This window comes from Eptatretus burgeri, chromosome 7 (genome assembly GCF_056783735.1).
Source record: "Eptatretus burgeri isolate ZD-2024b chromosome 7, Ebu_testis_v1, whole genome shotgun sequence".
Classification (NCBI taxonomy): Eukaryota; Metazoa; Chordata; class Myxini; order Myxiniformes; family Myxinidae; genus Eptatretus; species Eptatretus burgeri.
Window position 1 is genome coordinate 92,508,232 of NC_140967.1, and position 16,985 is coordinate 92,525,216.

The 16,985-nt window shown below is 44.9% G+C and overlaps 1 protein-coding gene across 11 annotated transcripts in view; it reads left to right on the forward strand.

Annotated features, from left to right (window-relative positions):
- ZFAT (zinc finger and AT-hook domain containing) overlaps positions 1 to 16,985 on the forward strand; it is a 115,666-nt gene that overhangs the window by 86,690 nt on the left and 11,991 nt on the right. For 9 of the 11 annotated variants that reach the window (XR_015060377.1, XM_085889605.1, XM_085889612.1 and 6 more), the window contains 2 exons: positions 1,441 to 1,500; positions 11,057 to 11,141. Coding sequence is in view for 10 of the 11 variants with exons in the window: in XM_085889605.1 (XP_085745731.1) it covers positions 1,441 to 1,500; positions 11,057 to 11,141 (145 nt within the window). In the remaining variant the exon portion in view is untranslated. The remainder of the gene's footprint in view (positions 1 to 1,440; positions 1,501 to 11,056; positions 11,142 to 16,985) is intronic. The other 2 variants (XM_085889609.1, XM_085889613.1) reach the window with 1 other exon arrangement.

A 16,985-nucleotide genomic window follows, 5' to 3' on the forward strand; every position in this document is an offset into this window, starting at 1 on the left:
TAACAAATAGATGGGAGGTTGTACCCCACTGATTCGCTGCGCTAGTCTAACCGGCATCCCACCTCCAGTTTTGCTTGGCCGTACGTAATAAATATATAAAGGCGGGGAGCTGAGAGCATGGTTCCAATCTGAGGTAACTAAGTAACCGGGAAGATCACGTGAGAATTTGGCGCAGGGACCCTGCCAGGTTTAGTAATCTTAGATGGCGTCCATGGTTGCTGAGCAACCCGTGGGGTTGCGAAGGTGGCCGTGGCTTGTCGGCTTCAGGGTCAAGGTCAGACAGCAGGTCCAAGAGAGACCACTCGTGACCTGGCGACGTACCTATAACACTTGGTGTCAGGAGTGGGATTTGGAACCCCCTGGCAAAATATTCGATGCCGGGAGTAAGATTGGACTGGAATACTATCGGTGGTAAGAGGGAGCATAGCGAGGGAGAAAATTAAATAATAATTCTGCAGTTATGGCTAACCAAGAGGAGCAAGTCTAAGTGGGCTCAGAGGAAACTGTGACCCAGGATAACAATATATTGGAAGAATTGGTGGGGGTGCAGCAGAGGTGCTCGTTGTGGTTAATGACTCCCACCCCATCCCATGAAAAAAATGCAACGTTCCCCCGAGAGGCCCCACCATAGAATAGCAGGTTGGCACTGTCATTGCCGCTCGACATGAGCCAGATGATGTTAATGATAACGCAAATGATCACAAAAATAGGTGTGCGACAAGCGGAGACAAGGGAGGAGATAAAGGACAGAAGGCATGATGAACGCTAGGCACAGCCTCGTATTGGGGAGAAACTCAACGCAGGGCAGGCAGAGGGAAAGGCAGACAAGTAGGCGATGGTAAACAAAAATGCATGGTAACATGGGCACTGCATCGTTGCCCATTCGTGAGGCTGTGCCACTGAGATGACGGTGAGGATTGAGGCTGCACGGGTAGAGGTGAATGAGGTGAGGGGGTGCGTGACCTGTGTTCAAGATGAGATGATGGCGAGTCAGGCCAAAATGACGAAGAAAATAAATAAATGAAATTAAAGTGGAAGTAACTTGCGGAGGGGCAAAAATAATTAAAATAACAAATCGGGAAAATATATTGACAATGGAGGAACTAAAAAACGGCCGAGAAAGAAACAAGGGGGAACAATAGCGATAAAGAAAGAATGCAAGGTGAGACATGATGTAACAAAGAAAATAAAATAGACATAACAGGCAATGGAGACCAATGAACGAACAGATCGAGACAAAAGATAAACAAACTTGTTGAAGCCACTGAAGTTATCACGGAAGGGGAATTTGTGGGAGCAAAGCCTGAGATGACTGAGAAGGACAAAGTGAATAAAGCAATGGGGGAGCGAGTAGAGAGAAAGGAATGAGTAGATAAAATAACAAAATAATTGGAAGAATGTGTTGAAACGATGTACAAAGATCGGGATAATGCATTGCAGGTACAGGTGGAGAGGATACGCGTCCTCGAGGCAAATGAGAGTGAGGTGAATCCGGTCAAGGTAAGAAGGTGTGAGCCTGTGTGAGTTATTCAAGTGGATGGTGGTGTAGTGTCATATGCAGCCTATGGCTGCTGGTTGCATCGTTTTCTGGAGCATGGCTGTGCCGCTGATGCAGTGCCTCTGTACCAATAAGCTGGTGCTCATTTTGCCAACCTCGGAAGGGTGACAGGCTGAGTCAACCCACCTGGTGTTATTTCAACGGCTCAAACTCAAGACCATAAGATCTTAAGCCAGTCATCTTAACTTTTGTTACGAATTCGCGCCCGCCGGCGTGCGAACTGCCGCTTTCCACTAATAGTAGCAGCTCGCCCACCGGACTAACAATTCAGTCGTGACCTTCTGGAGCAACGCCGGAACCCTGTCACGGGTGGGTCTTCAACCCCACCACGGCCTAGCCAATTTTCTACCCGTGCAGGATAGGGTCAATCGCCGAATCTCGATATACCTAAGTACCAGCACGGACAGCTTCCCGGGAGACCGTACCTCGGCGCAGGTCGGCTTGGGACACGAACCGCTTAAGCGGGACGTTCCATTCTGCAGTGATAACCAAGCGGGTATTATCGCCCGACCTCGCCGGATCCGATTCTATTTAACGGGTGTTTAAAACCCAGCTATTTATTCCGCGATGCAAGATGGCATTTCCAATAGGGTGAAAGGAGGACGCGACGAACGGGGTACATTCACACAAAGCACATTCATTATAATGAAACACGTATACAATGATGCAATGGAACAATCATGCACGTATACAGAAAAGCATACACGGGACGGGGACAGAGACACGAGCAAGGCAAACAAAAGCAAGGGAAAGCACTACAACCGAATATTCTTATTATTTCACAGGCACTTAACAGGTTTACTTATGGACACGGCGCCACATCATTCACACAAAAGAAGAGAAAAGACAACCCCCACAGACAGGGGGGTCAGACTGGGCCCGTGGGCCTTTATGGCGTGGGACTTGGCTGACCGAATGGGTCCCACAAGACCGACGCTGCTTACCTGCACCCTCGTGGTGCGACGGTCGGCGAGCTCTCTCCGGCACTCTCCTCCCGTGCGCGCCTCGACCCTGGACCACCGCATACAACCTCACGACTTGGCACCCAGAGGGAAGGCACCCGGATCTCAAACACCATGGAGCAGCAGTGATCCCGAATGCCACGAAGAGACGAAGCTCCCCCGAAGAGACAATACGACTCGACGACCAACAACGAACGAACCTGGCGTCTCGTGCGCCCTTTTATTCCCCAGGTTCCAACGCCTGACTCCTCCCTGTTTTCGGCTCCACCCCCCTTCCAGCTCCTGCGGGAAGCTTCCAGAAAAGGGGCGTGCCCTCTCGTCCCCCTCCCCGCGCGCCACCCGGGGGGCGAGAGAATCATTCTTGGCACAGGTCCAGGGAGATTCATTCCCCCAAAATCAGGCCCCTCCTTTACATGACCTCTGACCTTTGACCCGCATCACATTTCCTCCACACCAAAGCATGGGAAAACAGGCGGGAAAATCCACGCACCATCGGAACTCCTCTGGTTTCCTTCGCGTTGCGCTGGCTTTCGCAGATGCTATTCGTTGGTGGTGGGATTGTGGTGTGGTTGCTTGTAGTTGTGGAGTGGCTGGTGGTTGCGAAGGTGGTTAGGTGATTGGGGTGGAGAAGGTGGTGTGGCGATGTTGGTGGTTGGGGGTAAAGTGGTGAGGATGGTGTGGTTTGTTGAGAGGTGTGTGTGTGGTTGTGGTGGAGGTTGCTGTGAAGCGGTTGTTGAGAGCGACGTTGGTGGTGGTGGTTCAGTTGTGGTTGATAGTTGAGGTGATCGTGGTTGTTGTGATGGTGGCGTGGTTGGCGTTGTGGTTAAGGTGGTTGTTGTAATGGTGGTTGAGATGTGGTTGGTCCAAAATAACGATAGAAAAAGAAAAACACTACGTCAAAGGATCACAGCACTGTGACTCGAATAAATCCCATTAAACAGCGGTGGGGAAATCTATCTGAACGCAGACTTATCGATCTAACTGAACTACGGACCTTTATGGTGTTCTGCGAATTTCCACAGCCGTAACACTATTAAGCCAACTCAAGGCTTGATTGGGACCGAAGGACATAGAATATTTTAGAATCTTCTGATTGTTTGTTGGCATTGAGGGCACATATCGGTCGGGGTGAAGGGGTTCGATTTAGAACAGTTGACTGCACAATTACCTCCTCCACTGAAGGTGGACAGAGGTTATTTTGCACCCCAATAGACAGTCTTTTTACTTGACGAAATCTACGATTTTGTCAAGTATGTCGGTTTGTTTGTTTGTTTGTTTGTGTGTACGTCTCGCTCTACAGGTCGCATTTCGAGTCGGAATGTCATGGAACTTCACCAATGGACTTATTGGCCACCAGAATAGAACCCTATAACTTTTGGCATGTCAAGGTCAAAGGTCAAGGTCAGGAAAAATTCCTGAAAATCGTGAAAATCCGTATCTTTTAGCATGGGCCGATTTTCAAAAATTCATGTCTCCGCCAAATCTTAACGGATTCCTTTCAAATTTGAAACACGGACGTAAGAGGGGAGTATCTTTGACTGGATGAATTTCATCAAGTCCTGGCCCTATGGGCGATTTTTATTTTATTGTCTGTCTGTTTGTGAGCAGGATATCTTCAAAAGGTTATGGATGGATTCGGACAAAACTTGGTGGACAGGTTGGGTTTGTGATGAGGACAGATTGGTTATATTTTGGTGAAGATCCGATCCGAATCCGAATACTTTCATTTTCTAAGTGATTCTTTACCATTGAGATCAGATAAATCTAAAAACAACATACAGCATGATATCTCAAAAAGTTATGAATAGTTTCTGATGAAACTTGGTGGACAGGTTGGGTGTGTGACGCGGACGAATCGATTTGATTTTGGTGAAGATCTGGATTTGGATCTGGCCTATCAGTGGGATACAAAATGTAAATTGTTCAGCCTGGCGGAGGTATGCGCTCTACCGAGTGCCTTCTGTTTATTATTGTGATTGCTTCTTGTTTCCTTTTCCAGTGCCATTTGCTTGTTAATTAATATACCTGGTCTCGGAGTGAATTCCGCTTGTCCTGGCTGCTTCGTTTGATGGTTTTGGCTTGTTGCAGGTTAATAGTTGGAGTGCGGTTCAAACTGCTAAGGCCGCGCCCATGACCTAACGGTTTGCTCGGCCAAATTAGATCGGTCATGTGGTCGCCTATCAGCATAGCACTTTGATGACTCAACGGTCCCACGTGTACGGTATCAAGACTGGAAAGGCTCTAATCCATTCCGAGACAACAGACTCACTTCACTCTGGCGGTCTTTTTGACACAACCCGTGGGACTTAAACCGGGCAATCAGAACGGACCCGCACATGTAACAATATCATGCAGTTTGTGTGTTTGTTTTACTTTGATGCACTCCTGAACCGCTGGATGGAATGAGTTGATAAATGATCGTCGTACTCGCGTGGTGCACGGGAAGATTTTGGAGGAGGTAAAAAAAAAAAAATCAATCCTGGGGTTTCAGGGTATGGAGAAGAACCGATTCGAAGTAAATGTGCATCGTATAGTGCCACCTGGTGGAAGTCTGTATTACAAGCCATTCATCACAAAGTCAGGGAATTGACCTGTCCATAAGGTCCCTCCAAACAACCTCAGCTGTGGAACCACATCATTTAGTCCTCACCACAACCTAGATGCATGAGGAGGCCATTTGGCCAATCAATCATACACTATCAATCATACTACAATCATACACTTCTACATCAAACCAACTCTCAATCTAATGATTTATCAAGTGTAATTCACTGGGGGCTGTACGTGGGGAAGGAGTTAGATGAGAACAGTCAGACAAGCAGACATCGTCAGGGTGTTTTCCACACGTGACAATTTTTACAAATATTACCTAAAATTATAAAATCCATTTTTTGTTTTATTTTGAGCACGCCCCCCTCCCCCCCACTCCCCACTGCGGGAGAAATGGGGTTTTGCAATTGTGTGTGTGTGTGTGTGTGTGTGTGCGTGTGTGCGTGTGTGCGTGTGTGCGTGTGTGCGTGTGTGTGTGTGTGTGTGTGTGTGTGTGTGTGTGTGTGTGTGTGTGTGTGTGTGTGTGTGTGTGTGTGTGTGTGTGTGTGTGTGTGTGTGTGTGTGTGTGTGTGTGTGTGTGTGTGTGTGCGTGTGTGCGTGTGTGCGTGTGTGCGTGTGTGCGTGTGTGCGTGCGTGCGTGCGTGCGTGCGTGCGTGCGTTCCCCGGTCCGTCCAGGCCATAACTTTTTCTTCTTTTTTTCTTTTGGTCATCAAATTTTTCACAAACCATTATTTTGAGAATATGGAGAAAATAATTTAAAATTGGTTCAAAATGTGAAAGGGCAACGTCGTAGTGATGAAAAATAGCCCTTATTAGCAGCCCCTCTGCAGTGCGTCAAGTGCGAGACACCCCTTTTTAATGGCTTCCATGTTTATTTATTTACCATTCCTCCTCCTTCGTATGCAGCACAAGGCTGCCAGTAGCATAATTGGCCGAGGGCGTGGCTGTGCCACTGATGCAATGCCCCTATTATGCGCTCTTCTGGGTGCCCTTCTAGTTTTCTATTGAGTTTCATTGTTCCTGTTCAGGCTGTAACATTTTTACCAATTGAGCTTTTGTCATCAAATCTTCAACAAACCTTTATTTTCAGAATATAGAGAACACCAAAATGAATAAAATGTACAATTTTTATTTTTTTAATGTCGTTTTCATCAAATTTAGTTTGAGTACAAAGTGTGTGGGCTTTGCGTTTTGAGATGCTTTCTAGTTATTTCTTGTTTTGTTTTGGTGTTTCTTGTGGGGGTGAACACAGTTATAGGATGAGGAATGAGCAAACAGACAACACATTCACCTTTTGATGAGACCCTTTTGCAGATATTGCAATAATGACATATGGAATCAGCCATCCATACTTCAGCAACCTTCCAGTCACCCCTTTTCCCCAATGCTTCTCAGTGCTTAACTAGCTCAAATTTAAAACCGATCTACTTTTTATATTCTCACTACCTATCCAGGGAGACTATTCCATGCATTAACTACTCTGAGTAAAAGACCCTTGCCTTAATACGATCATAACATTCCTCAGTACCCTCAGACTATGGCCCCTGGTCCTGTCACTGTTTGTTCTACTCAAACACTCTTCTATACAGTACTTGGACCCATACTCTTGAACAGAGCATTAGAACTGCCAAAGCAGTTTTTCCTTGGCTATTTGGCACAATCTTGGATGGGTCGCCACTCCAACCATTTCTTGGAGCACAGCTGTGCCACTGATGCTGTGCCCCTCGACCTGTACACAGTGGTACTCAATTCGCCAACCTCAGGAGGATGACAGGCCGAGTCAACCCCACCTGGTGTTAATTCAGCAGCCAACGGGGCTCAAACTCAGGACCCTAGGATCCCAAGCCGGCGACCCTAACCACTAAGCCAACACCAGGCTTCTGTACCCTCTCTGTTGTAGCTATATCCTTCCTGAGCTGTGGTGACCAAAACTGCACACAATATTCCAGGTGAGGCCTCACTCAATTCCTGTACAATGTTAACATTATCTCTTGATTGATAATTTATTCCCCAATGAATACAACCTAAAACCCTATTAGCTTTACCAATGGCTGCCTGGCATTGTCCTATCTGATAATCCCCCATATTTATTACCACCCCCAGATCCTTCTCCTGTGTGAGACACTCCAAGATTGCCCCCTTGTATCATGTAATCTCTATTTTCATTTTTCTTACCCATCCACAGCAAAGTTTTTTTTTACTTACGAAATCGAAAGATTTCGTAAGTATATTGATGACTTCCGTTTGTTTGTTTGTTTGTTTGTTTGTTTGTTTGTTTGTAGGCACGATAACTCGAAAACGGAAGAAGCTACCAATGTCAAATTGCACCACGTGATTCAGGAGAGTGATGGTTTGTGCTGATTAGATTTTGGTCAAAATCGGTCAAAGGTCAAGGTCACAGTGAGATCAAACATCCAAAAAATGATAACTCGAGAACCGAAGAAGCTACCAATGTCAAATTACACCACGTGATTCAGGAGGGTGGTGGCTAGCGTTGATTAGATTTTGGTCAAAATCGGTCAAAGGTCAAGGTCACAGTGAGGTCAAACATCCAAAACATTTGATTTTTGATGGTTTGGTACAGAATCATTGGAGAAACTTCTGGTTTGCATCACTACCTTCTCAAGAGACAGCTTTTATTAGACAAGGTCAGAGGTCAAGTTGACGATTTTGTAAGTACCAATCTATGACTGCTTGTTTGTTTGTTTGTTTGTTTGTAGGCACGATAACTCGAGAACGGAAGAAGCTACCAATGTCAAATTGCACCATGTGATTCAGGAGAGTGATGGCTAGTGCTGATTAGATTTTGGTCAAAATCGGTCAAAGGTCAAGGTCACAGTGAGGTCAAACATCCAAAAAATGATAACTCGAGAACCGAAGAAGCTACCAATGTCAAATTACACCACGTGATTCAGGAGGGTGGTGGCTCGCGTTGATTAGATTTTGGTCAAAATCGGTCAAAAGTCAAGGTCAGAGTTAGGTCAAACATCCAAAACATTCGATTTTTGATGGTTTGGTACAGAATCATCGGAGAAACTTCTGGTTTGCGTCACTACCTTCTCGAGAGACAGCTTTTATTAGACAAGGTCAGAGGTCAAGTTGACGATTTCGTAAGTACCAGTCTATGACTGCTTGTTTATTTATTATTATTATTATTTTGAAATACAAACTGGAGTTGCCGACAACCAGCTCTCAAATGCAGTTGTTTTGTATTCTCGAAAGTTGTATCATATACAAAATCAAGTCATTAATCATGACTTGTTTTGGAGAATATAAACTTTAAAATCCACCGGTAAATTTTGTTTTAATTATTTTAACTGATGGCAGTTACATGATGGGCCAGCTTGATAAAAAGGTGACATTCTTTTCTAAACATTTGAAAACGGAATTCAACCATAACTGTTGGTTAAAGAGACTGGCATTTGACTGAGATAGTGGTAAATTAAAATGGGAAAACCTTCATGTGTGAATCGTGTTATAAAATGTACAGTATAACTGAGGTACAAGACTACAGGTTCTACTACCCTATCCCACTGACAGCAGAACAGTGGCTGTTTTTCTCTCACTCTCTCTCACTGTCTCTCTCCCTCTCCTGATCTGGAAATGATTGGATGCTGGTTGGATAAATGGAACATGTCCTTCAATCCAAGAAAATCTCACTGTCGCACCCTATCACTCCTGAACGATCATCAGACAGAACACCTCTCGATTTGTGTGGTTTGCATTTACTGAAAGTGGTTCATTCTCTTGGAATGTAGAGTTCACCAACAACCATGACATCACTTGGGCCAACTATGAGGGCGTGTTGAAAAGTAATGCCTCAAATACTTTTTTCTCCAAAACAGGCAAAGATATTCCAATGAAACAAAGACCGATACCAACATCAATCTTTATTCTGCCATGGTGCATATTTATTTCTCAACATAATCGTCTCTGCGGTTCACACATTTCTGCAAAATGTTCAAGGATGCTGCAGTACTGATGGAGCACTGCTCTCCCCTCTGGGCTGGTGCTCCTGCCTCTCACCTTTCTCGGCTTCACGCTGTGAAAACCAAGGAATTTCGGATCATTGGCATCTCCCGCGATGAGGCTGAGTCTTTGGGCCTCTCACTCTCTGACGCAGGCAGGTCGGTGGTCTTTCTGTCTTCTACCGTCTCCTCTCCGGTCTCGCCCCCCCCCCCCCACCGCTCTGTAGAGATTTGTCCCAATCATATTTCCACAGGGCGCTCAAGATCCGCCAACAACCCCCTTCTGGTAAAACTACCAAAATCACAAATCATTGCTCACCTTCACTCTTTCATTCCTCTTTTTCCTGCCTTTGGGATAAACTCCCACACTCTCTTCAATCCCATTGCTCCCTCCAGGCCTTCAAAACAACTGTTCACCACCACCTCTTACCTTCCCCCATCCAAAACCTCGATCTTTACTATCCCCATTGATCCACCCCAAATACACCTTCCAATTCCCTGCTTTCCTTCCTGAAAGTCCCTGAAATGTCCATCTTGTATACCCCATGTTCCCCGCTCCATCCCTCTCCCTTCCACAGATATCCTAATGTCTCTGTTCCCCTCTATTTTGTTCTCCCCTCTGCCACCTCTCTTGTCTCATGCCCCCCCCCCTTTGCTGTGCGTTTTGTGTTAGCTCTCATACGAGCCTCTACAAGGTATACAAAAAAGAAGTGGTTTTGTGATACCGTTATGACAGAACTGTGCGTCCTGCTGACTTAACCATTGCTTCACAGCAGCCTTGACATCATTGTCAGAAGAAAAAATGTTCGAAACAAAGGTTTTCCTTATGTTTGGGGAAGAGCCAAGTGGGGGCGGTGATCCTTTGTGGTGGTGCTCCATCGACCGTCTCTTACTCGAGATCATAATTGTGCACCCAATTCTCATCTCCAGTTCGTCATCCCAACTCTTATCACCAGAGCTTCATGCTTCACAATGCTGACAACATCGTGCTACCCTCTGCCATTTTGACAAACATAGCACTGAGATTTCGTGTCAAAATCACAAAACTTCGCAATCAGTGATGGGAGGAACTATTGTGTGGATTGCACTTTGTTTTATTCGAATATCTTTCCGTTTTGGAGAAAAAATAATTGGAGGCATTACTTTTCAACATGCCCTCGTATTTAGAAAATCTGGCTTTGAAATCCAGCTGCAGATTGTGTGTGTGTGTATGTATATATGTATGTATATATATATATATATATATATATATATATATATATATATATATATATATATATATATATATATATATATATATATATATATATTCCATCTTTCCAAGTCTTAGCTTGGAAAAAAAATCCAGTTATGAAAAAAATCAGCAAATTCAGCCCCCCTTATTTTATGGAATACCAACCCATGGGATAATATGTGCTCTTCTTTCAATGCTGAGCAATAAGTAAGCATTTTACAAACACCCTCCAAATACTGAGCATCAGTGTATGACTTGGCCAGGGGCAGAATCGAACCGCCAACCTCCCAGACTCGAGAGTGGACTCGGCCACCGAGTCCGGATTGCGCGGAAAAACAATCTTAAAATGTTGTGCCAGAAAACTCTAAGTGCACTTTATTGAGTGCAGTAGTACATTTCTTCATTTGTTTGCTCATATGTAGTCGTGTTTGTACAATTGGTTCGATACACTTGTAACCATCAAAAAACATTCATGATATAAGACATGGAAAAATAATAAAAAAACAAAGCAAGGTATAATTGACACCAGCAGTGCATGACTGGCCTTTAAAAGTCTATGTCTAAATAAAAGGCCACGTTTGAGTGGAGCCATTTCTAATTTGTTTTTACTGAATGAGACCTATTGACCATCTTTATCATGCCAATTCATAAGTACACCTGTCTTTGTTTTATTTTATTTTACTTGTTTATATTTTGATCACATAATTTTCCTGTTTTGTGTACATTTTGCATTTTTCGGAGCTCGTATGATTTTGGAAATGGTTGAGAAATGCTGCCTGAACAGGTTGTGTCCACCGAAGAGCAGCAGACAGAAGTGAGTGTGGAGGATATGAGCACACGGAAGACTACAGAGCCGTTACCTGAGCAGGGTGAGCACCTTTACTCCTGCATTCCCGACATAAACATTACCAACATACCAGTGAAGAGCGCAGAAAGGCTTATGCAGGTGGCACACGCGACTACCAATGAAAGCAATGCTTTGCACCTGAAAGTAAAATTGTCCAATCGCAAATTGATTTGTTCGATTGATTTAAAAAATGAAAAAAACTAAAAACCTGACTGAGGCAAGCAGACCCTTAAGAGTGAATCAGAATCGGATTTCTCTAGAAAAACGCAATTTTTTAGAGTGCAATTTAGTTTCTTGTATTTTTTGAGGGAAATCCTTCTAATAGCATTTAGAATTTCGGTTTTTAATATTTATATAATCCTTTAAATAAAATAAAAATTTCATGTGCATATTTTTGAGTACATTCTAATTCCTGATCATATTTTCGAACCTCCTATTACAAACGATGATAACCCATGAAACACATTCATTCATAAACTGATTTCGACAACAGAGCAAAAGATCAGGCGAACGCAAGTTTTTAAGGCGATTTATATCGGACTAGCAAATAATAAATAACAATATGTTCCCTTCCAAGGAACTTTTGAGGCAGGTGGAGGCCATTTGGCCCATCAAAGCCTGCACTATTATTACCAACCTATGGTTTTGCTCATTCTCTGTCTTTTTAAATGCTGAGCATCAAGCAAGGTACATACCATTTTTTAAAGTCTTAGGTATGACTCAGCCGGGGTTCAAACCACCGAACTCCCAGACTCTGAGTGGATGCTTTTAACCATTACACTACTGAGGCTGGTGAAGAGAATCAAATGGAGCTGTCCCAGCTAATCGTGGTCACCGCACTCTCTTTACACTTTTGTTTTGGAGTACCATAAACAGCAATGCAACAAAATCTGTCTGTCTGAATTCCGGTAATTCTAAACTTGTCAACTATTGGAATCAAGCACGAGTAAAGATATCTCACTAATGCAGATCAGAAAGTTTGGAGCCTTATTAATTTTTTTTTTTAACTATGAGATTGTTCGATGGTCCAGTATGGCTGATGCAGGCTCTGCATACAGTAGTTGCCGAGCAGGCAGGCTTGCTGAAAACCCATATTCCATTCTCCACTCATTTACAATGTGTACTCCTTCCAAAATTCTATCCCGGAGCTCATCCTTTTGTCTGACCCCATACCAGAGCACTCACTCACACACTAACCCAAGCTTCATTTTTTCTTGGTTATCTCTCGCAACTCCCATCAAGGTTTTTTTAAATTTAATTTTATTTTTAAACCAAGATCGGCGACACATTTAACATGCGAAACTCGCCCAATAATAGTTACGTAAATAAAGACGTCATAAAGACCACTAATTTTAACAAAGGCTTTTAAGCTACGTTTTAATTGTCGTATGTGTTTCTTGTGCTCGATTGCACCATTTCATCTGTCATTTAATTTAGCCTATCATATTGCACTTCTTCAACGTTTCGGTCAGGTCAAACCAGATTAGATCTGTGACTTGCTACAGGTACCATGTAAACCTGTACTAACCTGTTTCATTGTCAGGTTGTCAGCGATTAAACTGTCTCCACCACCAGGTTTCCTGGTGAGGAGGATGTATGGATATGGACACCCAGCAGGATTAAAAACAAAACCCATCAAAGGATGGAGGAGCTCGTTGTGAGCCAACGGTCATCCATATCCGGTGCCCAACTGTGTCTGCGGACGTCCTCCTGCAGTTAGGTTACTTTTTTTAGGAGTTTGGTGGCAGGATTTGCACTCCAGCCACCGTAAAACACTTAATTCTGCAAAACCCACAAATGCAAAGCAAACTGAAAACCCACTCCGTGGCAGTACTTCCTGTGCTGCTACTCTTCGCAGGGCAGCTCACCGGTTGACGGGATTGGGGCAACGCCTCCGGGACCCCCAGTCCTTTATAAAGTAAAGGAGGAAAAGTATAGGGTAAACATCCTGTGTCAGATTGCAGTGGTGTGTGGTGGGGTGATGCTGAGGTGTCGTCCACCACATGGCGGTCTCCTTGGGTTAACCTGAGGCGGTCCCTTCAGGTGGCTGCCTGGAATGTCCTATCCCCAAGAGAGGATGATCAACTGTCTCTGTTATTTGAGCTCAAGCGTTTGAACATAGGTATTGAGCACTCTTTGAGGTTCGGAGACCAGACAATGGCGAGATTATGGCGGGTAGTTAAACCTACGATTGGTCTGGTCGCTCTGATGGTTACCATGCCCAAGGAGTTTCTACCGCTGTGTCCAATAAGTTGACTCCCATGATAGTTGAGGTAACACTGGTCAATGAGCGTATTATGAGACTAAGGATTCGTCACTGCTTGGGTGGCATTTACCTGGTCTCTGAATATGCTCCGACTGAGGCAAGTGATCTCACCGTGAAGGATGCATTTTATGCCACGCTCGAGTCTGGTTGATCAGTGCCCGAGGTGAAATACTCTTCCATTGTTGGGGGATTCCAATGCATCGACTTGCACTGATGGAGATGGTGATGAGACATGTGTTGGTCCCCATGGGTCTTGAACTGTGAACCAGAATAGCACTAAGTTCCTTGACTTTGCAAGAAGTCATGGAATTAACTGTGTATCTAACTGTGTCTGCGGACTCTGTTCCTATTATCGACGTGACTGGTCACAGCTGGTTCATGGTTTCAGTGCCCACGGGCTCATCGCTGAACTTGGTATTCCAACACAGGTGATGTGGCAAAGGAGATTGACCATGTGCTCATTGATGGTCGCTGGAGGATGATCCAGGACTGCAGGGTCCACCGGAGTGCTCAGTTCCTCAATACTGACCACAGGCTTGTTGTAGCAACTCTGAAGTTGCAGCTTAAATCTGGGAGAATGGTACCTTTCCAGCCAAGGCTGGATGTTGGCATGCTCAAGGATGAGAGGGTAGCTGAGGAGTTTGTGAACAGGCTGAGTGAGGATTTGGGGGGGGGGGGGTCTGGTTGCTTTGGGGAATCCTGAAGACTTGTGGAGTGCTTTCAAGCCTACCATCCTTGATGTTGCCGGTGGATGTCTTGGAACTCACCGTAGGGCGAAGAAGAACTTTGTCTCTCAAAAGACAGTGGATATTATTGACCAGAGTTGCAGGGCCAGGCTTAATGGCAGAGCTGAGCTGTTCAGTGAGTTGAAGCGTAAAAATGTACGTGCGCTGAGGGCGGACAAGGAGGCCTATGTTCGAGGAATCTGTGAAGGGGTAGAGCATCACCTGTGGTAAAGTGATTCTCGTCATGCTTGCAGGGGAATTTGTGCATTGTGTTCCTCCAAGCCCATCCCTCGGTGTACTGCAGTTGGAGTGTCGGGTGGTGGGCTTTTGATAGAGGAGTATGAAGTGAAGGCCCGCTGGGCCAGTTACTTTGAGCAGCTGTACCAGGCTGATCCACCAGCTGTTGAGTTAGATGTCAGGGGTGTTACTCTTCCTATTGCTGACCCTCCAATCACCTGTGAACCACCTTCATTTGTGGAAACACGGACTGGGGAGAACCGCTTGGAATGGGGTGAAGCTCCTGGGATCTGTGGCATCCATGCTGAACATCTCAAGGCGAGTGGAAATGCTGTACGTGTCAGAGAACAGAACTGCACGCATCCGGTACACAGGCGTCATCGCAAGTGACTGGAAGAGGGGCCTTGTTGTCCCTCTCTGGAAATGGAAGGGTGATCGCCAGAACTGCAACAACTACCAAGGGTTGACACTGCTCTCAGTGCCAGGCAAGGTCTTTGCTCGGATAATTCTTGATGGGGGTTGCCACCATCTGCTTGAGCACCAGCATCCAGAGCAGTCAGGCTTTACACCAAAGAGGTCAACGATTCACCGTATCCTTGCTCGTCGGGTCCTCACCAAACGAAGACGAGAGTTTCAGCAGGGCTGCTTGCAGCCTATGTTGATCTCTGTAAAGTGTTTGATTCAGTAAATCGGGATGCCCTATGGAGGATTCTCGGTCTTCATGGGGTGCCACCAAAACTGATCAATCTGATGTCTGAACTATACTCTGGTACTGAGAGCACTGTGAGATGTGGTGGCTCCATCTCTGACTTGCATGATGGACATCAGATTGGGATGGGGGATCCCTGCACACAGTGACGTCAACACCAGCTATGGGTGCTTCTTCTTCAAAGTCTGGGATGTGTGTATCAAGGGGCAAGTTAAGAGCCTGCTGAAAATCTTCTTTCCAGCAGTTCAGGGTTTCCTCATTGGTGTGGCAGGGTGTCACGCTTGCCTTCATGATCGGAATCCTGCTTTTGTTTTCATTTGAATTTCGACCAGCTTGCATGCACTGGATTGACCGGAAGGTCATTTTGATGGATACCTTCCTTAGCTTAATTAGCCAGGTACCCAGACCAAGGGTCAAGGTCTTTCCTAACCTTCGCCTAATCGATACCTCCTAGGCACGTTCTTTCTGGGATGTTTCCTTGAATTTATGCTATCCTCTTCATTTCAAAAATGGCAAGGGTATATCAGTCCACAACCAGGGCCGTTTCTGTGGCCTACTAAATCTGACTGTCTCAGATGCTGTGGAGAGGATAGTGTCACGGACAAGAGGCCAAGACTCCTCAATGTCATTCGAGAGTACACTCAGAGCATCTGTGAACAGCAATCTTCAAGTCTTTCCACAGATTCTCAATGGGATTCAAGTCTGGGCTTTGGCTGGGCCACTCAAGGAGTTTCATATTCTTATTTTGAAGCCATTCCAGTGTAGCTTTGGCTGCATTCTTCGGGTCATTATCCTGTTGGAACGTAAATCTTCGCCGCAGTCTAAGGTCTTTTGCACTCTGAAGCAGGTTCTCAAGGATTTTCCTGTATTTAGCTGCATTTGTTGTTCCCTCAATCCTCACAAGTCCCCGAGTCCCTGCCGCTGAAAAGCATCCCCATAGCATGATGCTGTCACCACCATGCTTCACTGCAGGGATGGTGTTAGATGGGTGATGAGCTGAGCTGAGCTGTGCTCAGTTTCCGCCAGATGTAGCGCTTTGCATTCAGGCCAAAGAGGTCAATTTTCATTTCATCAGACCACAGAATCTTTTGCCTCATGCTCTCTGTGTCTTTCACGTGCCTTTTTGCAAACTCCAGGTGTGCTTTCATGTGCATTTTTCTCAGGAGTGGCTTCCTTTTGGCCACTCTCCCAATGAAGCCGAGATTTGTGAAGTGCTGCAGAGAATGTTGTCCTTCCAGCAGGTTCTCCAATCTCAGCCAAGGAACTCTATAGTTCTGTCAGAGTGACCGTTGGGTTCTTGGTCACCTCCCTGACCAAGGTCCTTCTTTCCCAGTTGCTCAGATTGATTGGACGGACAGCTCTAGGAAGAGTCTGGATAGTTCCATATTCTTTCCATTTCCTAATGTTGAAGCTCACTGCTCTTGGGAACTTTCAACACTCCAGAAATGATTTTACACCCTTCCCAATATCTATGCCTCCCTACCATTCAATCTCGGATTTCTACGAACAGTTCCTTGGACTTCATGGTTGAGTTTCCGCTCTGACATGAACTATCAACAGGTGGACTCCAATTAAGTTGTGGAGACATCTCAAGGATGATCAAAGTACAATTGATGCACCTGAGCTCATTTTGGAGTGTCCCAGCAAACGGGTTGAATACTTATTGACTTAAGAAGACATTTCAGGTTTTGATTTTTCATTTGTAAACATTTCTAAAAAAAAAAATAATAATCCACTTTGACATTAGGTGTAAATCAGTAACAATTTATTTATTTATTTATTTAATCCATTTTAAATTCATGCTGAAACGCAACAAAATGTGAAAAAGTCAAGGGGTGTGAATACTTTCTGAAGGCACTAATTGAAACTTTTACTTCTGGTTCTAAAAAAAAATACTCATCCACAGCATTATTGCCCACAAAGACATGT